Source organism: Volvox carteri (genome assembly GCF_000143455.1).
Source record: "Volvox carteri f. nagariensis unplaced genomic scaffold VOLCAscaffold_1, whole genome shotgun sequence".
Classification (NCBI taxonomy): Eukaryota; Viridiplantae; Chlorophyta; class Chlorophyceae; order Chlamydomonadales; family Volvocaceae; genus Volvox; species Volvox carteri.
Genome location: NW_003307545.1, coordinates 3,326,373 through 3,350,098, shown reverse-complemented (window position 1 = coordinate 3,350,098; position 23,726 = coordinate 3,326,373). Strand labels below are relative to the sequence as shown.

The 23,726-nt window shown below is 59.9% G+C and overlaps 4 protein-coding genes across 4 annotated transcripts; 1 reads left to right on the top strand and 3 right to left on the bottom strand.

The window, feature by feature from the left end:
- On the bottom strand, positions 1-4,397 carry VOLCADRAFT_86178 (uncharacterized protein; the record flags this gene model as incomplete). The annotated part of the gene is made up of 4 exons (XM_002945781.1): positions 1-711; positions 937-1,281; positions 1,804-4,093; positions 4,348-4,397. The coding sequence occupies 4 exons, from the start codon at positions 4,395-4,397 to the stop codon at positions 1-3; spliced, it is 3,396 nt and encodes a 1,131-aa protein (XP_002945827.1).
- Positions 4,398-4,902: 505 nt separating this feature from the next.
- On the top strand, positions 4,903-8,609 carry VOLCADRAFT_86177 (uncharacterized protein; the record flags this gene model as incomplete). The annotated part of the gene is made up of 3 exons (XM_002946126.1): positions 4,903-5,059; positions 5,769-6,250; positions 6,924-8,609. Coding segments are annotated over 3 exons (2,325 nt in total), but the record flags the coding sequence as incomplete, so codon positions are not given.
- Positions 8,610-8,763: 154 nt separating this feature from the next.
- On the bottom strand, positions 8,764-11,601 carry VOLCADRAFT_78846 (uncharacterized protein). Its single transcript, XM_002945780.1, has 5 exons — positions 11,469-11,601; positions 11,257-11,376; positions 10,733-11,186; positions 10,229-10,463; positions 8,764-9,906 (listed from the first exon to the last, which is right to left on the bottom strand). The coding sequence occupies exons 1-5, from the start codon at positions 11,580-11,582 to the stop codon at positions 9,723-9,725; spliced, it is 1,107 nt and encodes a 368-aa protein (XP_002945826.1). The 5' UTR covers positions 11,583-11,601; the 3' UTR covers positions 8,764-9,722.
- A 921-nt stretch (positions 11,602-12,522) lies between these two features.
- On the bottom strand, positions 12,523-23,462 carry VOLCADRAFT_86175 (uncharacterized protein; the record flags this gene model as incomplete). Its single annotated transcript, XM_002945779.1, has 13 exons — positions 12,523-14,270; positions 14,874-16,014; positions 16,272-16,384; positions 17,045-17,250; positions 17,840-18,029; positions 18,314-18,374; positions 18,821-18,877; positions 19,199-19,333; positions 19,803-20,043; positions 20,350-20,681; positions 21,001-22,637; positions 22,892-23,109; positions 23,374-23,462. The coding sequence occupies 13 exons, from the start codon at positions 23,460-23,462 to the stop codon at positions 12,523-12,525; spliced, it is 6,168 nt and encodes a 2,055-aa protein (XP_002945825.1).
- Positions 23,463-23,726: the final 264 nt, after the last annotated feature.

The window sequence follows — 23,726 nt, the reverse complement described above, 5'->3', positions numbered from 1 at the left end:
CTACTTCGTGCCGTACGCTGTCGGCGTCGTGTGCTGCGCCGCAATCACCTTGCCACTCGCCGCCGCCGCCGTCGCCGTCGCCGTCGCCGTCGTCGTCGTCGCCGACCCGCCGACTGGCCTCAGTGCGGTATCTGCTAGCCTGATCGTGACGTACACATCTGGGGATGCCGACTGACCGCTACCGCCGCTACCGCTACCGCTACCGCCGCTACCACCGCCGCTGCCGCGACGCGATGCGTCGTCGAAGCCGGTGACGCCGCCGCCGGAAAGGCTTCCCCTTGAAGAACTGGCCGATGCCGCCGCCGCCGCCGCCGCGGTCGTCACAGACGGGAGCCATCGGGGTCCGGCCGCCGCCGCCGCTGCCGCCGCTGCCGCCGCCGCGGCTGCCGCGGGTGCTTCGCCATCTCGGACATCATGCCATGTCAGCGGGCCCATTGTCATGGCAGGCATGGAACGGTGCGGCCGGTCTGCTAACGTGGCGGGCGTGAGCAGCGTTGGCTGCGGCGGCGGCATTCGCGAGTTAGTGGAGGCTGGGTCAGCGGCACCAGCATGAGCACCGGTAGCTTTTGCTGCTGCTGCTGCCGCCGCCGCCGCTGCTGCTGCAAAAGCACGCTTCACAGCTGCCTCATTCGCAGCCTGGATGCCTCCTGGGTGCATGCCGAGGCTAACGATTGGGATGTACGGCGGCACCGGCGGTGACGCCAGCTGCTGCTGTTGCGGGGGCGGCGCCGCCGCCGACGAAGTGACTCCAACAACCCCAGGTCCGCCTCGCCCAGGTCCGCCGTCACGGCCTGTTGCAGTCAGGCCCCGCACAGGCCACTGACTCCATGCAGCATCCGCCACCGTCGCCGCAGCTGCGCCGCCTTCGCCACCGTCTCGGCTGCTGCCGCCGCCGCCGCCGTCGCCACTGCCGCCCTTATCCAAATGGCGCAGCACCTGCCAGCGATGTATGAGCTCCGATTGAGGCTGTGGAGGTGCCGCGCTGCCGGTGCTACGGCCTCCACCGTTCCTGTTGTGGACCGACGCCTTGCCAGCCTGCTGCTGCTGCTGCTGCTGCTGTGCAGCCATGGCGGCCACTATTGCGCCGCCTAACCTTCCTTCCGCATCCACCTCTGTTACGGCGCAGCGTCGTGCGGCGGCCATAGATCGAGCTCGTTCTGCTAATGCCGCTATCAGCACCGCCGTCGTGTCGCTCGGCGGCCTCGACGACAAATCCATCACGGCCGGCCCCCAGTGCTGAGGGTAGTGCTGGGAGAGCCCGTCCTGGGGCTGCGGCTGCGGCTGCGGCGCAGCTGATGGGTCGGCAGACAGAGGCTCAAAGCTGCTGCTGCCGCTGCCGCCGCCGGCCCCGCCGACGCCGCTAATACCCGCCGCCACAGCAGCAGCCACCTTGCGCTGCATACAGGGCTGCTGTTGCGGCGGTTGTTGCTGCTGCTTTGCCAGTGAGGGTGAACCCCCGGTCACCGCGCGGATCGGTTCCCCACCAAATCCCGGCTCTGCAGCCATCTCCCTCCCTTGTCCTCGCGGCGCTTGCTCCGCTGGATGGATCTGCTGCTGGTTCTGCTGGTGGTTGTACGGATGTACGGAAAGCGGTCCTCCATGCATGGCTCCCCCTTGCGGGTGAGAGCGCTGTTGATGAAGATGAAGGTGTCGTTGGCGATACCCCGCCGCCAGGTGTGGGTACGTGTACGAGTGTGCGTACGAGTGCGGGTGCTGCAGCAGCAACTGGGAGGCCAAAGAGGGATCAAGTGGGGCCGGTTCATGAACCAGATGACCCGCAGAGACCTTTGTCCGTAGCGGCACCGGCGTCGCCGCCGCTGCAATGGCTGCCGCTGGCCGGGATCCAGCTGGCACGGTAGCGGTGGTGGCGGCGGCGGTGGCGGTAGCGGCAGCAGAAGCAGTCGCTACGCGCAGCCCCATTGCAGCGTCGTACAGCACACGCGCACCGGCGCCGTATTGTCCCGCCGCCGGCAGGGGCCGCGACGGCGGCAGGGGGAGCGGGTCAGCGCTCGAACACGTCTGGGGAATATTGTCGAGGCAGGACGAGGGAACATGCAGCAACGCCTGGTTGAAGGGGATTACGGCTCTGGCGGCGGCGGCGGCGGCTGTAGCGGCGCAAGGTCCGCTAACACGCACATTGGGGCCTCGACCGGCAGCGGTAGCGGCGGTAGCGGCAGCGGCAGCTTGCTGATCCGATGCTCCCGGAGCCGATGCTGATGCCTCCACCTCCGACGCGGCCACAGCGGAACCTGAGGGTCCGCCGTCCTGCCGTACTGGCGGCCCCGCAAGTTTGCTTACCGTCGTCGGCGTTGCTGTACTCCCTGCAGCCTGTTGTCTGGTGCCGTGTGTCGCAGTTCGGCTGCTGCTGCTGCTGCTGCTAGTGCTACCGCCGTTCTCAAACCCGTCCTCCACCGTCACGACAACAGGCGAGGCGACGGCAGCGGTGGCGGCGGCGGCGGTCGTGGTGGCGGCGGATCGGAAATCCGCCGCTACAGCCTGATGATCGCAATGACGCGGCTTACCAGTTCTATGCTGATGTGGCACGGGGCCGGTAGCCGCAACCCTCTCCGTCGCGACGGCGCGGGCGGCGGTAGCGGCGACTACTGCGTCTCCGGCGGCAGTAGCAGCTGCAGCAGCACTCCAGGGGTGCACCGCTGCCGGCGGCCCTAACGGCCCGACCTCCGCCGCCGCCATAGCGCCCCCTGGCGTCGTCATCGTGGGGCTGGTGGCGGCGGCGGTCTCCTTTTTCAAGCCTTCTTGCGCGATGCAGATGCCACTATTCCTAGGACTCCCACTCCTATCCGCCGCGGCTGTCGCCGCCGCCGGCGGCGCCATCCGCGCCACCAGGTCCTCCACCGATACCGACTGGCAAAGCGCGGCCAGCTGCTTAATAACCATTTGCACCATTTCCGGAGTGAGCTTGTCTCTACGCGTCAACAGGTCCTCCGCTATCCGCATTTTCTCTAAAAGGTCAGGACCGCCCTTAGAAGGGGACTGGGCCATCCGAGACAAGCAGGATGCGGGATCAGCGCCCAGATCTTCGGCGGCTGTAGCAGCAACTGCTGTTGCTGCTGCTGGAGCGGCAGGGGCAGTAGCAACTGCAGGCTGACAGGTAGCGTTAGGTGAAGAGCTAGGTTGTTGTTGTACGGCACGCCCTGCGGATGGCGGCATGGTTTTTGACGTTGTGAAGGAGCCGTGCCGACCGGCAGCCGTGTGGCTAGCTGCCGCCCACGGCATCAGTGGCGCCGCCGCCAGTGGCGGCTGCGGCGGCTGTGGTGGCGAGGGCTCATAATAGTCCGAAATTGGCAGCGAAGGCTGTGCGAAGGGCTGATGGCTACCGACGCTCATTCTGTTCCCGGCATGCAGGCTGGCAGCAGTAGCGGAGGGTACGTGGGGTAGGCTCGTAGTGGGGCAAGGCGCGTCGGAGGTTGTCGACATGCCGGGGGTGGGCCGCATGCCTGCCGAGTGCCGCAGCCGGTAGGGGTGGAGCGGGGCAGGGGGCCCGCGGGGAGCTGGAATGCCGCTTGTCGAGGACCAGCGCGGTGGTGGACCCGCGATAGCGCCACGAGGCTGCGGTGCTTCTTCCGCTGGGTGGTGTTGCACCACAGGGTCCTGGCCCCTGGCGCACGAGGATGGATGGAAGTCGCTATCCTGAAAGTCGCCGTGGCCGAAATTCACCACAGAGCTGACAAGGTCATACTGTTGTGAGACCGGTAAGCGACTGCTGGTGAAACTAGCGTTTAGACGCTTCGCAGCCGGAAGCCGCGCCCATGTGCCGTCGACATTATGAATGGGGAAGCCTTGAGTGGGCGAGCTGCGTTTCTGCGGCACGGCGGACGATATGTTTTGTTGCAAAGAGGATTTCCCAGGATCGGGGTAGGGAGCAAAATGGTCGCGTCGGGGCGCGGAGTCGTAACCATTCCCCGCGAAATTCAGAGGCGCGAGCCCTACCCTTGCGGATAATGCAGAAGCGCGGTCGGAGCTGGATTGGGGGTCCATTGCTACTAAGTCGTTTGATTTTTGAGGTGGAGCTGGGCACGTATCCAGCGCAGTCGCTTCGATGCCATTAGTCCCGTACTCGCAGGCAGCCCATCTGCACGGTAAGTTGGAGGTCAGTCAGGCCTGAAACAAGCCCGCTTGCATTATTAAAAAACAGAGATCAAATTGAAAAATGTTTAGCTGCTGTTTACCTTTCCTGAGTGCTTTGCCCGCCCGCCCCTCCATTCGAGCGCTGCAAAAGCGGGAAGATACGTAAGACAGACGAACCAGCCATAACAACGAAGCACCAAAACGAAGAGACGAGAGGATAACCCAAAAATTATTAAACAAAAGAAAGTCACCGCTTACTTTTCCAGGTGCACGCCTTCGTGTGCTCCTCTTCTGGGTGTCGCAACCATTCTTCTCATCCTTTCCACCAAGCAGTTCCGCAACACTTGCAAGGGCATCAAGTTTCTGCGTAGAATACCGTGATTAGTGAAACCATGCCTACATGGCAAGTACCTCCCTGACAACGGTAGACAAAGGGCTGCTCGTCCAAGGTACACACAGCGCGAGTGACTGCAACGACTGCAACTTAGGGATCGCGCATACTCACTGAAAAGGCCATTCAAACAGAACCACCTTGCCTCGGGGCTGGATGGGAGGGTACACACAGGGGAGGGGGTCACGAACTGGCGGGCGGGAACGCGGGAACATGAACGCGGTGGAATGACCTCAAACTAACTAAGCTGCACGGATTAATGAGCTCATACTAGGGAAGTGGCGTCCTATGGCCTCAAAAATAGACAACGTCGGGCGCGTCCCCTGATGCTTAAACCGATGGCGCGCCGGACTGCCGGCAAAACACCTTTGCGCGCAACACAAACTCACTACACTGTATCATATCCAGGATACCATACAATCATGGCTCACCTGGTGTCTTTACGATTCGCGGAAGCTGCGCAACTCTATGCAACTGCTGGAGGATACGCTGAAAGATTTCTGAAATCCTCCAAGGAAAAGGCTGCCAGGTTGGCGGACCACCTCAAGACCATGCGAGGCCTTCGACTAATCGAATGTGGTGGGTTGCGGGAGTTTGGCAGTCACCTTTGTCCTTAACCTAGAATGTTCGTTATAATCGATGCATGTATGAAAGACGTGCAAGATAGGTTTTGAACCTGAAGAGCTCGATTTAGGACTGCCCATGACCACAGGTTAATTATTCATAGTACACAATCGGGACGGGTGTATAGCCCGTACGACACAAGGACACGATTTTCTACGTCCAGGCCGTGAAAGTCCAGGTAGCGTTTCTCCTAGACGGCTATATTTATATGAGAACATTTTATACTGCCCAGATGCGGGCTACTAGTGGACATTGTCGGGGTGCCAGCCAGCCGCTGGCAATGTCGCGGTTGGGTTGCCGAAGGCCAGGCCAAAGAACGCGAAAACATGCAGCGTTTATGGAATCATTAACATGTATTAATGTTTTCCGTTTGCACGTCTTTCACTGGCCTGACCTCCGCTGCGCTAGCTCTGGCTTCTACAATCCAGATCTCCGGGAGGTAGCAAAACGCCTGAGCGCAATATTTTACAAAGGTTAGAAGCAACGAGGAAAAAGACTCACGAAACTGAGTCGTCGGAACCGTACTGCGAACCCTATCCAGCCAACCAACCACTGTCAAGCCGCACATATCCTTTCTACGCGGCACGTCATGCCGCCATGCTGCCGCGCCGTCCACCCCACTCCATCCAAAAGCCTGCGGACTTGCATCCTCCCTGCCCCGCAGATCCAGTCGAGGCCACTGGATACTCTTCCTCCAACACTACTCCAGCAACGGAGCCCCAAACCCGCTCGGTACCACACGCAGTGGGGTCGCTGTCACAGACCAATCCCGAGCCACTCAGCTCCCAGGACTCCGACCCTTCCCCTCCTCCTCGTCCTCATCTTCCTTCCCTTTCGCTCCAAGACCTGCCCCTCTGGCGGGCGGATTCCGTGGTCCTGCCTGGCCAGCAGGCCCTGCTGCACATCCACACGCCGCATTACGTCCACATGTTTGATCGCCTGTTTGCCACCTCGGGGGGCCCCGGCCAGCTCTTCGGCCACCTGCATCTTCCTGCGGGCTCGCGCAATCTGGGCGCTGCCGAATGGGCCTTATGCGCACCTGGCTCCCGAGCGCCCGCCGTGGGTGTGCTGATGGAGGTGAACCGGGCGGTGCGGCTGCAGGATGGGAAGCTGATGGTGCTCGCGACGGCGCTGTGCCGGATCCAGGTGCGAGTGAGTGTCTGTGTGTCTGTCTGTCCCCCGCCCGCCAGTCAGCCAGGCGAGCAGACAGACAGACAGACAGATAGCCAGCCAGATAGGCAGTTAGAGCGGCAGTTAGGCAGGCAGTTAGATAGGCACTTAGACAGGCAGTTAGAGCGGCCGTTAGACAGACAGATAGAAGAGCACGCCGGTAGTCAATATTCGGAGGTGCAGCTGCTAGAGCCGCCGTGCAGCGTTGCCGACGTTTCAGTGTGTTGCCATCCGCCGCTGAATCTTCCGTTGGATGAAGAATCCTCTGTTGCAGCAAACAGGTTGGCCATAGACGTTGCGCAGAGCAGGACGTCCGCACACAGAGCACAGTGCAGTGGAGACATCCAGAGGGGGGGTGGCGAGCTCTCCGTACCTGCCGTGCAGTTCACTTTTCTACGCATAATCCGATTACACTCTAGAGCTACTCTCTTTACTAAACAAACACGAACACCTGCAGTCCATAAGATACCTACAAGCTTCCTCCGTTTGCGGTTTACTCCTTTCACCGTTCCATTTCGAAACACCGTTGCGTTTATCACCGTTGCGTTTATATATTAACGAGTCACGGAGAGCCTAATCCTCATACATGTGCCAGTCAGCTTTACTGCTCAGGTACGGCTTGTCGATGTGTGATCCGGTGCTGCCGCAGGTTCGGCAGTGCTTGTCTGAAACGCCGTACTCCCGTGCCCGAACGGAGCTCTTCCATGACGATGAGCTGCTGGAGTCGTACCACGCCGCCGGCCTGACGGCGGTGCTGGGTACGGACACTGGAAGCTCAGCATCCCCCTCTATAAGTGTCGCCGCCTGTGCCGGCACGGTGCCCATGAGCTCGATGGGACCAGCGCTGGGCACTCCTCTTCCGGACCACCCGGCCATGCAGCAGCTGCAGGCGCAGGTGCACGGTGTGGACGGCGGCGCCTCCACCCCAGCAGGGATGTTGCTGCACACAGCCGCTGCTGACGCGGCCCTGCACGCCGCCGGGGTGGCAGCGCAGGCTGCCGCCACCGCTGCCACCTGGCGCTGGCTGGAGTATGAGGCCTTCACGGCGCGCGCAGCCGCGTGGCCGGGGCGCCGCCCTGCCGAGGGCACCGATCCGTGGGACACTCGGCGGCTGGTTTCAGAGCTTGTGGATCACGGCGTACTCAGCATCGTGCCCTTTGCCGATGGACCGGTAGCCGGGCGGTGGGACCTGGCTTCCTTACGCGACGTGGCAGCAGCGGATGCCGTCGCCGCCGCCGCCGCTGCCGCGGCAGCAGGTTGCGTAGCAGTTAGTGGGCCTGATCCCCCACGTTTCGTTGCGCACGAGGAATCTGACACCACCGGCGCGGGCCCTTCTGATTCAGGTGGGCGTGAGGCGGCGCCGGGTGGTGCAAGTAATAGCAGTAGCCAGCGGTCCGCAGCAGCTGTCCTAGACGTCCAGGAAGGGGATGAAGGGCCAGGAATGAGCACTGGAAAGGACCAAGCGGCGGCGGCGGAGCAGCAGCGGCCCGATAGCTGCTTGCGGCCTATGGACTCACCCGCATGTGCGCCACCCTTAGCAACGGACAGGGGCCTCGAGCCGAGCCCTGATGCGGTGCCACCCAAGCCGAGCAGCAGCGGCCGCGGTGAGGCCGAGGGGTCCCAGCCCGAGGGGACTTCCCGTCGCACGTTCTCGGCTTTTGGCAGCGCCGAGCGGGGCAGAGGTGAGGAAGACAGGGACGAGGAGAAGGACGAGGAGGCGGATCTTACGGGGCATACGACGTACGACCTGGTGCTGCTGGAGTCGCAACTGTGGCAGGAGCTCGACTCGTTGGCGGTGCTACAGGCGAGGGTTAATCAGCAGAGGCTAGGGCTGCCACTGGGGCTGCTGCAGCTGCGGCCCAGTGGTGCGCTCGCAGCGGCACAGCTGGCCGCGGCTGCGCCGCCCTCCGTTGCGTGCCGGCGGCCTGAAACCGTCGCCACCGCTGCCGAGTGCGCCCATGGGAGCGAGCCCGAGCAGCCGTATACTGCCGAGGATCCAGCTCTAGATACTCCAGCGGCTGGAGACGGAGGTGATTGCGGCAGCGGGGCAGCGGGCAGTGACAGTGCAACGACAGTGAGGGAGTCGGTGAACTCAACCGTGGCGGATGTGACGGAAGACTACAGCTTAGCTGGCAGGGGTCGGAGTGGCGACACCGCGGAGGACTCTTCTGAGGGAGCAGTACAGCAGCAGCCGCAGCCGGTGCTGCCGCATGGCACAGTGCAGCCCCATGTCCATCCCGCCTCTGAGGGACTTGACGTATATTGCCATCCGGACTACCCACTGGAGAGGCGAATTATGCGGCTGTCGTATGCAGCCGCAGGCATTTTCATAGAGGTAGGTTTGCAGGCTGAAACAGCCCTGAGTTGTTAACCTGCTGTACGTGGAGCCTTGGCGTTGGCTCCAATGCTTGCCTTTCCTGGAATTCCCCATAATATATGGACTATGGATGTGGAAGAGGCGCCGTCTTAGGGTTTGGGAAAGGTAGTTTGATAGCAGATGCCTGTTACATTAGGAGTATGCAAATGGGAAGGCAACATACATTGCCACGATTATGCTTCGCCTTGATTGCTGAGACACATAACGAACGTACAAAAAAGGCAAGTGTATGTCATGCCGCGTATACGCCGTTGTCAGTGTCAAAGCTAGTGGGCATTTCCCTGGGACCTTCCATCACCTGGCTGCTTCCGTACAGGCTCAGGACTCCGGTTCACGGCAGGAATTGCTGGAGATGCCATCAGTTCGTATGCGGCTACAGAGCATCCTACGGCGAGCACGAAAAGCTCGTAAAATCCTCGCCGCCATGGCCGCCGTTAAAGGCATCCGGCCTGGGCAACGGGGACTGTAACCTGTTTTACCCCCGCTGATGTGGCCAGGCGTTTCCCAGCCTTATCAACATATATGCCCCTATCCTTGTAGCGCCAAGTCCGAATAAGTTTTATAGTCAAACAGCCACAAAAGCGAATCTGCATTGTTTCACACTATTAACTATTTTACCAACGTGAATACTCACCCGAACGTAAGATTACCCGGGACACGCGCGCCCAAGTCACGTATCAGTCAAATGTCAGGACAGCCAAAAAGGAATAGATGCACTCAGAAATTTGAACAGGTTCATCTGCTTTCTGCATCTCAGAATGCAAACAACCGGCGCTGTGGCGCCTTGATCTTGTGCACTGCCGCTGGTGTCTGGGGAAACCAGACATGGGCATGCCCTCGTCCCTCTGCAAACTCGTCGGTTGCGGCGCTAGCAGTGACTGCCAGGACCGCTGGGCACATAGCATCCCAGCCCATTCCGGTGACGAGCCCGTTTTGTAGCAAGCCTCCAAGCATGCAGACAAGGCGTACACGGACAGGCGTACACGCACTGATCCCAGCCGCACGGACCCCTTAGTGAGCCAACCCTGCCTGCCGCAATCGCTGCTGCCGCATATGTATCTGCGGTGCGAGCTATTTAGCCTCCGCCTTCGACAGCAGGGGTGCGTTGGCGTCATCTACCAAGCCCGATTCCGTGTCCTTCAGCGGATCTGCCTTTGGCGGCAGGCCGTCTTTGGCTGAATCCTTGTGCCCGTGCTTGTCCTTTTTGGCAAAACCCTGATAGTACAGAGCGCCGAAGACCATCGTAGAACCAACCCTGCAATACAGTGCGTGGGACCAAGAGAATAGGCAGCATATTTTTAGGGTAAGAAGTTTCACCATTCACAGCAACACGTGGGTTCCTGGATTAAACCTCATGCACTCTTATTAACCTCACCCTCGAAAAGGCCATATAATTCAGCAGTTGTTTCTACGTTCTTTGTGTCCTTCCACGCCCATCCCCAATACCTATTGCAACTCTCCGTTTTGGACCTTGTGAGAGCATCATATGTGCAGCTGCTCCAACCCGATAAAGAGCCGATTGCCAGGTTGGCACCCATTCCAACAACCCACGCACAGCACTGCATTCTTGTACCCACCATTGGCCGAGGCTCAGTGGGTGCGCAAACAGCACGCAGGACAGCAGGATGGATAGGAACTGCCGCGTGGTCATAATTGTCGCAAACACTAGCGCGCCAAAGGTTTTGATCGTGTACGAAATAAACAGCGCGCCAATGGTGGCCGCCAATGAAAGGGTGATCATGGACGTGAGAGCATCAGGGTGGTGGCTCACGAAAGTAATCGCCTTTGGCAGCTGCCCCGAGGAGAACAGGCCTGCACGGATACCAGCAGAAATACACTGGTTAGTAATAAATGCGGGAAGAGAGGTTGGCAAACCCACTCTCCATGTCCCCAACGTACGCTCAGTGGCGGTTGCAAAGATTGTACGGGGCAAAGTTTGTGATGAAGATGTCATTAGTAGACTGCAGACGTGAAGTCTGCCTTGGTGGGACACTGTCCGTTGGCACGGAGCAGGCGCCACCTACTCTACCCCTTCTTCAAACTCTGCGTCGTCGCCAGGGAATGTGCGAACCCAGTCTCACCCATTGCGCTCAAGATCGAGGAGCACAGGGTGGTGTAAAGCATCTGATTGTAAGTCGTCATGTTGTAGCCCTTGAAGAGCTTGTCCTGGAACGTTGACGTAAATCCGTCGAAGCCCAGGTAGCCCAGCATAAGCGCAATGCCGTACACGCTGGAGTGCCACAGGCTCTCTGAGACCTTCGATTTCACGTCCCCGGTCAGCAGGAAGACCGTGCAACCCGACGTGATGACCAACGCGAGACCCCAATCGCCGAGCTTGTACTTCTTCCGCAGCATAACAATTCCCCAGACCATCACGGGCAGCATCTTTGCGCACTTTCCAAGAGTTTGAACCGGGAAAGAGACGTACTTCAGCGCCTCATACTGGCAAGTGGTGGCGATCACATTTGAGAGCGAGACGGCGAAGTACGTCCAGATGGGCGCCACCGGCTTAATCTCCTGATATTTGCCGTCATGCTGTATACCAGGGAGGTAGAGTTGATGGGCCGTCGAGCGCGGACAACCGTAGCGCGCAACAGGAACTTACCACTAGCATGACAATAGCGACGGCACAGGTCGTCAGACGGTTGCATAGCACCAGAAACAATGAATATTTGAAGACCTCGGCGGACGTCCCCTCGCCAAAGGGCATCGTCATAATACGCTCCTGCGTAAGCACAGCATCCCCCGACGGTGATAACAGCCAGACCACTACTAGCCGCGGCCCCCACAGACATAGACAGCTATAGAATCTCGCACCTGGAGAACGCCATAGAGCATAAGGCATCCGACGATGCCTATGACGCACCAGGCTACGTGAATTTTCTCATGTGCCTTTATTTTTGACCACAAGAGAGCGATGGGGTTGTTCATTTTTAATGACGATGTCTTTACAAGAAATGTAAAACAACAGATCTATTGCGACCGAAACATTTCAGAGGGCTAGCTGTTGCATTAACGGCGGGGTACGGCAGTCGTTACCGGGGCTGACTCTGAACTTTTAAGTTATTGGTCAAGACTGACTGGCAAAAAGTTCCGTATGCACACAGAGGTATATAATGCTAAACAGCATAGCGGTGCAATTAGATGTTTGGGCGTTGCGGTGCGTTTGGGCCGCTACCAGCTTTGTCTGTCACGAAGCATACGTACGGTTTCCACAAGTTTCTGGCTGTTTAATGAACATTACGAACATGATGAAACTGTAAAACTGGTGCTGTTTGCACATGCAAAAATTTACCAAGACCTCAAGCAAAGCCTAAAGGGCCCGACGGCACAATCCTCAATTTCCTGCTATACGTTAGGACATCGAATTGTTTGAGGGCCAGGTGTCCTGCAGGCATAAGGGCTTTGACAGTAATTCTTCTCTGCACATACCCGCGAGACTCATAGTAGCAAGCTGCTCGCGTATTTAATCACTAGCGAGCGACTGCAAATCTGAACTATATACTACTAAGCTCTACATAAAAGCTGGAGAGCGGAGACCGGTGGGCAAAGCCCCCGCTTATGCGTGCTTCAGTACTGGTAACTCTGATGTACTGGCCTGCAAGCCATTATTGCAATCAAATATTCCGCTTTATATTGGCGTTGCGAGGATAAGCTCACCGATATTACGGCGTCCGTGCCCGCCACGCAGCGGAATGCGTTTTAACCCGTTGTCGCACGCTGCCCGTTACACTACGTTCCGCCTACTTCACATCTGTCCATTTGACATGCACACCCGATGCGCCGCCACCCAACCCGTTAGGGCCACCTCACTGACCCCTTGAAGACACGCACCGGCAAGGCAATGCCACTGCAGTTATAGCCTTAAGCTTTAGCCATTGCCATGATAAACGGCCTGCAATTGTGCCAGGGTCGCATGGTAGGCCCGCTTCACTTCTTCTGAATGTCCCGCTGAAGAGGACACGGTCGGCAACGCCGCCAACGCAGGTGGCAATGCGCTGGTGGTCAAATGTCGTTTCGAGGTTTGATGCTGCGGTTGCCGGGATATCGGTTGAATCGTCATGGGAAGTAGGACAGGCTGCGGAGCAGGCTGGTCCTGCAAAGGCAAAGCTTGCAGCTGCTGAGGCTGGTGATAGATGCTTGGCTCTGCAGACGCGGCAGATTCCAGCCGCGGCCCTGGAAAGCACCTGCTTGGCGGCGAAAATGGGCCTGGCGCCTGAGTACCTGCCATCTTAGCCGTCGGGCTGCTAACTGCCGACCGCCGCCGCGATGCCAGCTCACTTTGTGCATCTTCAGGCTGCGGTGGCGGCCACTGCAGCTGTGGCATGACTGGGGAGTGTGCCTGCTGATGCTGTTGGTTTTGGGAGCACCCCGGAGGGAGCTGGTGCGGGTGATGATGCTGGTAGCCGTAGGCAACAGTCGCAGGCTGCGTGTACCCCAAAAGGGAGGTATAGGTGCTCAGCGACGGCCCGGCAAGTGCCGCTGCTACTGGTGATGATGCTGATGCGGGAGCTGCTGCCTGTACGCCGGCTACCTGCGAATGGATCGCCGCAGGCGGCCCAAGATGCACGGTAGCTGCTGACCGATACATACCAGCCCCTGGTCCAGCCGACGTGATTACTGGTGGTGCGGGTGCAGCCGCCGGCGCTGGAATTCCGGCAGGCATGTGTTCCGGTGGCACCGGGGTGCCCTGCAGCGACCGGTCCCGTACACTTGAGTTGTCAGCCACTGCCGAATCGATTCTAGACTGCTGGTGGTGGTACGTTGGCCATGTTTGCTGTGCAGGCTGCTGGTATGGCGCCGAGCTGCCTTTGAACAGCGACCTGGCCGCGTGTGGCGGCGGCCTTACATCGCTGACGTTGGTAGGGATCCAGTTGCTGACTGCGCTGTGGCTTTGCGTGACACTGAAGTCACGTCCTTGGGAAGTTCCGGGCTCCTGAGCCGAATTTCGGACCTCGGTGCCAACCCCGCGCCATTGGTAGGAAGCCTGAACTTGCTGCTGCTGCTGCTGCTCCTGATGATGATGGTCGTCGTCGCAGTGCTGCAGGGGCTGCTGCTGGTACCTCTTAGGGGTAAGGGTCCCCGCGGTGGCAGGAATCGGACCCGGTGCAGCGCCCACTCCTGCCTGCTGTTGGTGTCCCAATTGCGAAGCGTATGGCACCAGCAGCTGCGGTTGCGACTTGGGTTGCGGCTGGGCCTGGGAAGCAAGCGCCGCAGCAGATGGCGTGAAGGGCGTTTCCAGATGCGGTCCTGCGGTCGCCGTGGAGCCTGGCAGGACATACGAAACCGGCATCGGCCGTTGCTGCTGCTGCTGCTGCTGCCGCCTGTGTTCCCCAGAGGTTTTGCGTGAAGGCACGAGCACGTGTGCATCTCCACCATTCCATGCCGGGTTTTGCATAACAGGCGGCGCCAGCGGTGACAGCAACTGTGTTGTGTCAGCCGCCGCCAGGGTGAGCTCCGCAATGCCCGCTGCTAGGGAAGGTTCGCTGCCCGCGAACGACAGGCCACGGCCGCTACTGCTGTCGCCAGCATCGCCAGCACCGCTACCGTCGCCAGCACTGTTACCGCCTCTTACTGCTTTGTCGCCTCTTAAAATGACATGATTTGAAGGGTGAGGCTCTGCTTCCCCCCCACAAACGTCAGCAGCAGCAATAGCAGAACGTGAGGACTTTGCACTGCTTCGGTGGCTTTGTTGCCAAAGACTATTATTGCCGCCGACAGCCGCCCCTGGCCCCGTCCCACCACGTTGCTGGGCATGATGGCGGTTGTTGTTGTGGTGGTGGTTGTTGTCGCGGTACTGTTGCCTGCACTGCGCTGACTCGGGCGATCGGGCCCGCCGGGCGCCAGTGCGTCCATCTTCTGATCCCGACCCCAAGCTGTCGCGGTTTCCTCGCCGCCGCCGCGAGCTGGAACTTGAGGGTGCCCGCGCTCGGCCGCCGGTTGATCCGGCCGCGGCATGTGCTGTGAAGCCGCTGCAAGTGGCGTCAACCCCAGAGATCTTACTCGTCCTCCCACGGCGGCCGTGGGCGCTGCCCCCGCTGCTGCTATTGCTCCTGCTACAGCTGCTGCCACTACTGCTACTGCTGCAGCCTCTACGGCTGCGGCTGCGCGAGCGTGGTTGGTCAAGAACTACCATACGTGAAGAGCGGCGAGAAATGGAGGGGCTGGACCGTGGCGGGGACGGCGACTTTATCCTGTGGACCAGGCTGTCCGAGCGAGCACCTGAGTTTGCGGTGGCAGGCCGAACCCAATTGGTTCCCTCGGCCTCCCAGGCAGACACGACTGGCAGACCCCTCGACTCCGGAGCTGGGGCTTCCTGCTGAACACCGCTACCACCACTGCCACCGTCGCCATAGCCACCTCCCCCAACTCTGTCCATTTGGCCGATGCCGTCTGCGTCACTGTTGCCGATACCGTGTGAGTAAAGCGCAGGTGCGCCGGCCGATGCGCTGCCGGGGAACCAGGTGCGGGGGGAGGTGGGGCTGCCAGGGCCCCCATCGCATGCGTCAACATGCCAAGCCACTGCATTGCCTGGTGCGCCCGGAAGCTCTCGCGGCTCTGTCTGATGCCACGACGGCAGCTGCTGTTGTTGTTGCTGCCACGTTTTGTGTTGCGGCTGTAGCTCCTGTGGTTGTGGATGTGAATATGGTGGGTGTGGCGGCTGTGCCGGCAGCGGCGGTGGTGTTCTTACAACCTGCAGGTCGAGCCGACAGGGCAGCCCCTCGCCTGGCTGTGTGGCGGCACTATACACCAGCTGCCTGTGCTGCTGCTGCTGCTGCACGGTCACCGCCGCCGTGGTCACGGGCATCATGCCATGTACCGGGTGGGTCACGGCCGGTGCCGGTAAAGTGCACATCGGCAAGTTCAGGAGCGCAGCGCCGCTGGCGCCCCCAGCCGGCAGGGGACCCTGGACCGCAACCAGCTGCGGCGCCATGTTGGCGGCAGCCGGCACGGCGCCTTGCATGGGCATGACCTGCTGCAGCTGCACAAGCGATGCGGGGGGCGGCACCAGGGCCGCAGCAGGCGCCACCACACCGTGTCCCGGAGCTGCCGCTGCCGCGGACAGCAAGGGCTGTTGGGCATCGGTGCCGTGCGGCAGCACCGTGGGCTGCAAGAATACAGGCTGAACACCCCACGGGTCGGTCTGACCCAGGCGGGCGCCCTGGCCTACCACCAGGCTTGTCCCCGGCACAGCCGCGGCTAGAGCTGCAGGAGGCATAGCGCCATAATGCTGCCCCAGCGGGACGGCGGGGCTCAGCGGGTAGGCAGGCCCCGCCGGGGCGGGGAGAGCATGTGTGGGAGCGGCAGCAGGGGCTGAGGCCTGAGCGGTCCGATCGATGTACTCACGGACGGCCATGTCCAGCTACGCGCAGCAGAGACGGGGGAGGAAAGTCGAGCAACCCACATCAGCATACATGCAGTACAGAAGAGGTGTGGCGAAGAAGCAGTGAAAAAGCGAAGAGCAGAGAGGATGCAACCACAGCTACAACGATAGCCACCACAAGCTTCAGCTACGACTGTGTTGTTAGCCAGCTGCTGCAACCTATTTTCCTCTTCGTGTCGGGTATTAGCCCTCCTCCCACCTACCCTCGCACTTCCCCCGACCACCCACATACGCACCGTCATAGACACTTGCCGCGCGGCTCGTGTAATGGCGCTGACGGACAGGTCCTCAACCGCCGCACCACCATCAGTCTGCTGGTCTAGGGAGGCACGGATGGCGGTGGCAAGGCCTGTGGGGACATCATTGGCATTAGGGTTTTAGGATTTTTCCACATCTTAGGGTTTGATATGAAGGACTCTTGTTGGTTGGTTGGTAGCAGTTACGGGTACCCGTGCTTAGCTATCTCCCCCTCTGTGACCTTCATCAGGTTGGCCTCCAATCGCTGGTTATGCCTGGGATTTCCCCTTGGAAATGCTGCTGGGCTGCTGGGGAGCGTCTCTGATCCTCTGAGGGGTTTTGCGGGGGCGCGTTGTATGGGGCGCACAGCACACACCTGGCACCTCTACCACTTCACGCATTTTTCTTGGCCTGTTCAGTGTAAATATTGTGCGGGTGGGCAGCATTACAGGTCATCCGTCCAGGAAATCCACTGGAACGTTCATCCATCCATTCATTCATTCATCAGGACGCAGCGACAATTCCATGTAGCTAACCCATTCGCTAATTGTGACCATCTGTTTCTACTATTACGGAAAGATAAGTGAGGGATGCGATGTAAGCATGTCTCTGCGTATTTCAGGTGGTTAGGCCAAGGAATGATGGCCGTAAGCGGCAAAGGAGACAGCGATGACCTCCAGACTAGGCTTAAAAACAGGGGAGCTCGGCCCGTTGGGCGGGTGGCGAAAGGGGAAGCGGCCTCCACCTCCCCTTATTTCCCTCAGTGCCTTACCCGCGACTTGCTGCGCCAGCAGGTCCCCAGCTACGGCCTGGGATGGTGACACGGAATCCCCAGGCACAGATGCATCCAGTCCGGAGGCTGCGGAGGCGGCGGCTGCCACACTGCCAGCGAGGCTTGCACGGTTTGCCGGGTCCAGCAGCTGCGTCCACCAAGTTGGGTTTAGCAGCTCGGAGGCCGGGGGCGCGCTACTGTAGAGCCTGGCAGGGCAGGGGAAGGCGGGCAGTGGTGAAAAGGAGGTGAATGGCGGACTACTAATGTGTGGCGGACAAGCCGGAAAGGGCATAAAGCTTGATGTGGCCGTTAAGGAGGGTGAAGGAGAGCCATGGAGAGCATGAAAAAGGCCGTTCTGCATGCATGACGTGTTGCAAAGGCAGTTCTCGCCGGGAAAGGCAAGGCGACGGGCGGCGGGTGCCCCAACGTGTGTGTGAAAAGGCCGGTCTCTGCTGCTTTGCGAGTGCGCGCTCCTCTCCTGAGTCCTAACTAGAGCTCTTCATTCCGTGTAGGTATGTGTGTATGTGCGTGTTACAACTTCTGGCGTTGCGCTATTTTCCGAAGGTGAAACCTGGGGCCACATACAAGCCCGAGGCGCGAAGGTGTAGCGAGGCCTATTTTGTGTCTGGTCCCTGATGCAAACGAAAACAACACAGAAAAGGGGGGTGAAACAAAGATAATGAAAAAGCTGAAAAGATGGGACTCGGAGGCCCGCCCCTCAACTAAAGGGGATGAAAAGTTTTGTTTGAGGAAGAACACTTCAGTGCTCTTCTTCTTCCATAGCCCGCCGCATACATTTGCGCAGGCAGCGCCAGCAACGGTGATCGCGGTGGGGGCGGCGGCGGCGCGGGCGGCGCCATGCGCTCCACCATCTGCATCACCTCGTCCTGCTGTCGCAACGCCGACTCCACCACGGCCTGCTTGACCGCCTGTGCGGTGTCGCCGGTGCACTGAAGCGCATCCAGGACCGCACGTGTGTGCTCATCTGTTGGGTTGGGTTGGATGTTGGGTTGGGTTTGACTGATATTTTGTGACGTCGACTTGACTTGAGCTTGTAGTCAAGAGATACGCGCTCGAAAACCCAAAGCATTTAAAACAACAGGACAAGCAAGAATTGTACAAGATACGCGCTCCTGCTGGTTCGGTTGGCTCGTCCCGCTGTACGGTATATATAATTGTAATACCCTCCCCACGCACACCCACACCTGCACACCCACATACGCAAACAACGAATCCCGGGGCGTCATGTACATACATACATACACCCACCGGCCGTGGCCTTGACGAGCTCCAAATTCCCCGTGTACAGATCCCGAAATCGACTAATGTCCTGTGGAACCGACCGAGATGGTCGGGGGTCGGGGTGTGTGGGGGGGGTAGAGAATTCGCCGTGGCCATGATTGCGTCACGACGCCAGTTGAGACACAGCTGCTTGGATGCATGCTTGTTTGCTTGCAAGCATTTGCAAGCATACGAACGCATGCGATTTTCATAGATTAAAACACGGAACCGCGGAAAAACCTTTCCGCCGCAACTACACGCCGCAAAGCAAATAAATGCGCCTTTGGCGCGTACGTGCCGGGTTGGGTTTCGCCTGACGAAACGAACGGCGTACCACGATCTTTACCCCCACAAAGTGGATGGATGAGTCATGTTGGAATGTTGGTTAGCACATGACACTGCAGACACTGAGCAGAGGACCGGACAACCGAAAAAAGGAACTCTTCGGGGTACAGGCATATGATGTCGCATGGCCGGCAGGCAGGAAAATCGCACCTTGAGCAGCTCGCTTGTGGGGCCCAGCAGCGTCGACAGCTGGTCAATGTTCATGGCCTGCACGATGCCGACAAGGTCCGGGTGGGAAAGAAAACCACTTTCAAGGAGAGCAGGTAGGAGTGCAGCAACAAAGCACACACTCTTTAGGGGTAAGCTAGGCAAGGGTGGAGCGGGTTGCTAGGAAGAAAAGCAGGGGGGTTAAGAGAAAGGGGGTTGCCGTAGGTAAATGGGGAATATGGTTTCGAAAGTAAAAATGAACGAATGCTGTTACAGGGGGTCCCTACGTATCGTCGGTGCATAAGCTCCAAAGGACACAAGAGGAAAAAAGCGGGAAAGCAACCGCCCAGACCAACCCCAGACTCTCCCGAGTTAACGCACCTTGAGTTCCTCCACCATTTTCAGCCTCTCCCCCTCCCGCATCAGCCTCTCCCCTTCCGTGCGCTTGAATGCGGCCACTTGATCCAGCAGTCGAGACAGCCGGTTGGGCGTGTGCACCGTCGCCTCGCGCTCCAACTGGGTTCGGCAGGGGGAAGGTTCGGCAGGGGGGAGGGGGGAATTGCATGTATGCAGCACACGTCAAGGAAAGCTGGGGGATGGCATCGCACGTGCGACATGTAAATGGAAGCGGGGAAAAAGGGAGCGAGGGAGGACGTTACGCGAGGGCGAAGGAATACGGGTATCTACAAGCGGTGAGAGTGGAGGAAAGGGGGATTTGAAAATGCATCAACGATTGCAGTCCTCCTTGAAGCATCCCTGCCTTTCCCTACCAAGTGCATCGGTGTTCCAAGCCGCTGCTTGAAGGAAAGTCAGCAGCCTCACGCTGCCCTAACGCATGAACAAACAATCAAATTCCAAATTCTCACTCCTCAGGAGTTCGGTTTCCGAGTCCGTGTGTAACGGGCGCTGTTCAAAGCCGCCTAGAGCCCATGCCTTCGCGCGCTTCCGACCACGCTTCCCCCGAACCTCTCTCTTGCCCGCACACCTGTGCAGCCGCCTGCTCCGCCGCTTTCGTCTCCAGGGCCATGTCGGCAGGCATGCGACCGCCCGCCGCGTCCATATCGGAATCCGAGTCGGAGTCAAGCATGCGATCCACATCATTCCTTTGCTTGCCTGGAGCCGCGGCTGTGGCGGCTGTGGCGGCGGCGGCAGTGGGAGCAGATGTGGATCCGGCGTCACGCCGCGGCGGCGATGGCGAGGAAGAGGAGCTCCGCCGACGGGGAGGGCTGTACGGGGTCCGGAGCATGTGGTGGGGTTCGTAAAGTAAGGAAACAACCTGGTTGTTGTCGAACACACAGCTTTAAAAAAAATGCGAAACACAGTGAATGCAAGGGCGAGGGAACCCCGTTGCAAAACGGGCCGAATAGAGCCCAACAGTCCTCAATCTTCACGACGTGCCCCAGGGCAGCCCAGGCCGCAGACACAAGCAAACACATTGCCCCAGGGAAACACGCCGGCCTTGCTTCTTTCGCATTCTCTCAGCTCTGCAATTTTCAGCGAATTCGATTACCCGGGTGCTCAGCAGCGCTCACCTGACGCTGCCGCCCCCAGGGGACTGCCGCCCGCTGCCGTACCGTGATCTCCGCTGCGGCTTGACGCTTCCGGGAGGCAGCGGCTCGAAGCCCGGCACCGAAACCAGCGCCGGAGGCAATGACGGGTCAGCAGGGACAAAGATGTGAGTGGGTCTAGGTGCACTTGGGTCATCCGGCGGTGTTGGCGAGGGCAACAGGAACACGGGTTGCATTGAGCCGGCCGGTGTTGCCACCGGGACGTTGGCGACTTCGGGACCCGGCGCCGTCGCCAGCGGCGGCATCGACGGCAGCCCTGCCGTCCCGCTTGCCGTACCTTCACTGTAAAGGCGGACCTGCGGTATGGCGGGACGCATGATGACGGTGGGAGGCAACAGCTGAGGGGCAGAAGAAGTATAGCAACAGCTTCATGCACGGTTTCATGATAACAGGCGTTTCGATGCACATCAGGCCAGCTTCCGTTACACTTTCGTCCCCGTCCAAGGAAAGCTAGCGTTCACAGCAGGCCGAGACGACGAGCATTGCCTCGGGGTTCTCATGCCATAAGGCTAAGCAAGGCAGTTCCGCGAAAAACCTTTCAGCAGCATGTTCAGCAGGCTTCAGGAACCGGAAAATCATTATAAAAAAGCACGTTTTTGGTACAACGCAGCTCACCTGGGGTTCATTGGGCGAGAACTGCACACGACGCGCGGCAGCGGCAGCAGCAGCAGCACCAGGATCTGCCGCCCCGGCGCCACCAACAGACGCAGCCGCCGACGTAGTAGCGGGCGCTGCAGAAGCGAAAGCACGGGACATCAGGCCCGTAGAGTCGACGGCCGTGCCCATCACCGCCACGGGGAACTCAAAGGCGCCGCCAGAACTCCTGTCAGCCGGAACACCAGCAGCAGTACCCGTCGGTTCATTAGTGGTATCACGAGTAGCAGCACGAGCGCCTGCACCGGTATCAGCAGCGGCAGAGGAAGAGGCATTCGGGATGGTAGGGGCTCCTTCGCGCTGAAGATCCGGAGCCGAAGCTGCCACTGCCGCTGAGGGCTCGCCGTCAGCAGCGCGTACTGGCTCGGCAGGTGCAGGCCACCCCGTCGCGGCTGCTGGTTGCGGCAGCGGTTGCGACGGCAGGGGCCTAGTGGCGTGCTGAGCCTCCGCGGGAATCTGGCGCTCGCTGCCGTGTTGTCTGGTGCCAGTGGTCGTCTGAGAATGCAGCGATGCTAGGCTAGGCTCTCCGGCCAGATCGCCCGCGGAGGAGCTCGCGCTGCCGTGCCTGGACCGCCGTACCCCAGACGCATCTGCCTGCGACTGTAGGTGCGGCGGCTGGGTGCCGCTGCTGCCGCCACCACCACCGCCGCCACCGGACGCGCGGTTCGCAGTGTCGGGCGATGATTGCGAAGACACAGCCAACTGATTCGCTATACTTGCCAGCTGTAGGATCTTCTGAAGCTTCTCCGCAGTGGGCTTTCTGGAAGCCGACGGCGGCGCTGGTGCTGGTGTTGCCGCAGGGGCCCCGTCCTCCGCGCTTAAGTTATGCGGACCTGGCTGCGACTGCTGTCCAGCCGGCGCCCGCCAGCCCGACGACAGCCTTCGTTGCGGCTCGGGGACGTCTAAAGGAGTAGTAGCAGGAGGGGTGTCCCTGCCGCTGGCACCGGCACCAGCACCAGCCGCTGCCGCAACGCCTGGCTCCTCCTTCTCTTCCTCACGCAGCGCTGCAGCTCTGGACCCCCCGGCTGGCCGGTCCGAAGACGTCGCCGCCTCCGCTGCAGGCCCTTCGCTAGACCTACCGCCATGACGGCGGTACCGTGAGAGCAGCTGATCCACACTCTCCCGCATCACCTCCTCCCCCCTACTCCTACTCGCTGCTGCAGCTGCTGCTGCTGCCGGTCCACCAGAGGCTCCGCCCACCACCGCCGTTGCTGCCGCAGCAGTCGCGGATGCGGCAGCAGCTGCCAAGGCTGCCTGGGCGCGAGCCTGCACCTCCGTACGCATCTGTTGTTGATGGCTTGAACGCAGCTGCGGCACGATGGTGGTTGTGGTGTGACTTGGCGGCGTCGCGGCGTGAGCAGGTAGGGCCGGCGCTGGCGGCGCTGCCAGCTTGTGACCTGCCGTGGAGCGTGTGAATGCCTGGTTGACCATTTGTAAAGCGGTTTCGGAGAGGCGGCCGTCAGCGCCTCTTTCCAGGGACATCACTGCCTGGTACAAGGTGGGATGCTCATGTGCCAGCCGGTGCAAGGCTGCTGTCATGGCGCTGGATGTTGGCGCCAGCGGCGCCCCAGCCGCGGTGTGGGAAGCACGGCTGGGTGCTGCAGGGCGACAGACGAGCGACATGCAAGCAGGGGCAGAGGGGCGTTGTTGCAGCGCGTGGATGAAATGTGAGCTTGGTTGAGCGCCTTGCTAAGTGTACTTAGTGTCAGTGCAAAACCAGCGCGAGTTAGCCCACGAGGACGGGCCAGCAGCACACCAACGCGGCGCGGCAGCCTTTGTGTTTGGTGCTCGGGGAACGGCTTATCAACACTTCGTAAAAGCGGTATTAAAAGCAGCATGTAAGGGTACTTACTGTTACGGGACGGGCTCTGATCGATGCCGCGATACCTCGCATCCGAATCCGGCTGTTGTGACCAGGGCTTAAGGCCTGATGAAGCCGGTGGTGTCGTTGAAGTGTACCAAGCGGGTTGCTGGGAGGGGGCGTCTGGGCGTGGTGGAATGCGGGAGGCGACATCGCCGCGGCGCGTTGGCGAAGGATTCTGCCACCAGAAAGCGTCGTCCTTCGTTGTCCTGGGGCGGAGGAAGAGGAGGGTGGACAAGTTTGTTGGGGGTTTGGGGTTTGCTTGCGTTTCCAAATGGTTCGCAGGGTTCCACATGTGCAAGTGATGCCCTCGGCCGCACTAGGGCCGATGAGGTTGGAAAGTGTGGCTGGATCAAAATCCAGGGGGACTAGGTATGTGCTCCATTGTCATGCTCCGGCAGGTACAAATCATAGTCGCCGGTGCCAACGGGTGATTGATAATTGTTCATACGATGAGTTGTCTTAGGACCCACCTCTGTGGGCTGCCTGAGATGCCTGCTGCGCGAAATTGGGCTATCTTCTCCGCTATTGTCGACCCTCTTCTTGGGGTTCCCTCGGCCATCGGGCTGGTCCACGTACACAAGTTATATGGGACTTTCCGGTTGTGCTCTTACAATTTATTGCTTCGCAAGCCTTCTAATGCGCCGAGCTTTCCTATAGCGTTGGCTGTCAGTCCATTCTCAGTCAAAAAATACCAGGCATGTCCAGTGCTGTTTACCTTGACAAGAAATACTTCAAGGATTTTCTTTGAGATCACAAATGCCATAAACTCCAGAGAGATTGAAGCTTAGCCTAGAAAGTGAATTTTAAAAAGTCGGCATGCCTT

Excerpts from the sequence above, each read along its gene's own strand:
- VOLCADRAFT_78846 (XM_002945780.1), bottom strand. The coding sequence starts at position 11,582 with ATGAACAACCCCATCGCTCTCTTGTGGTCAAAAATAAAGGCACATGAG. Across the intron at positions 11,377-11,468 it reads TGCTCTATGGCGTTCTCCAG|GAGCGTATTATGACGATGCC; the intron begins GTGCGAGATTCT and ends GTGCTTACGCAG. Across the intron at positions 10,464-10,732 it reads CTCGATCTTGAGCGCAATGG|GCCTGTTCTCCTCGGGGCAG; the intron begins GTGAGACTGGGT and ends GTATCCGTGCAG.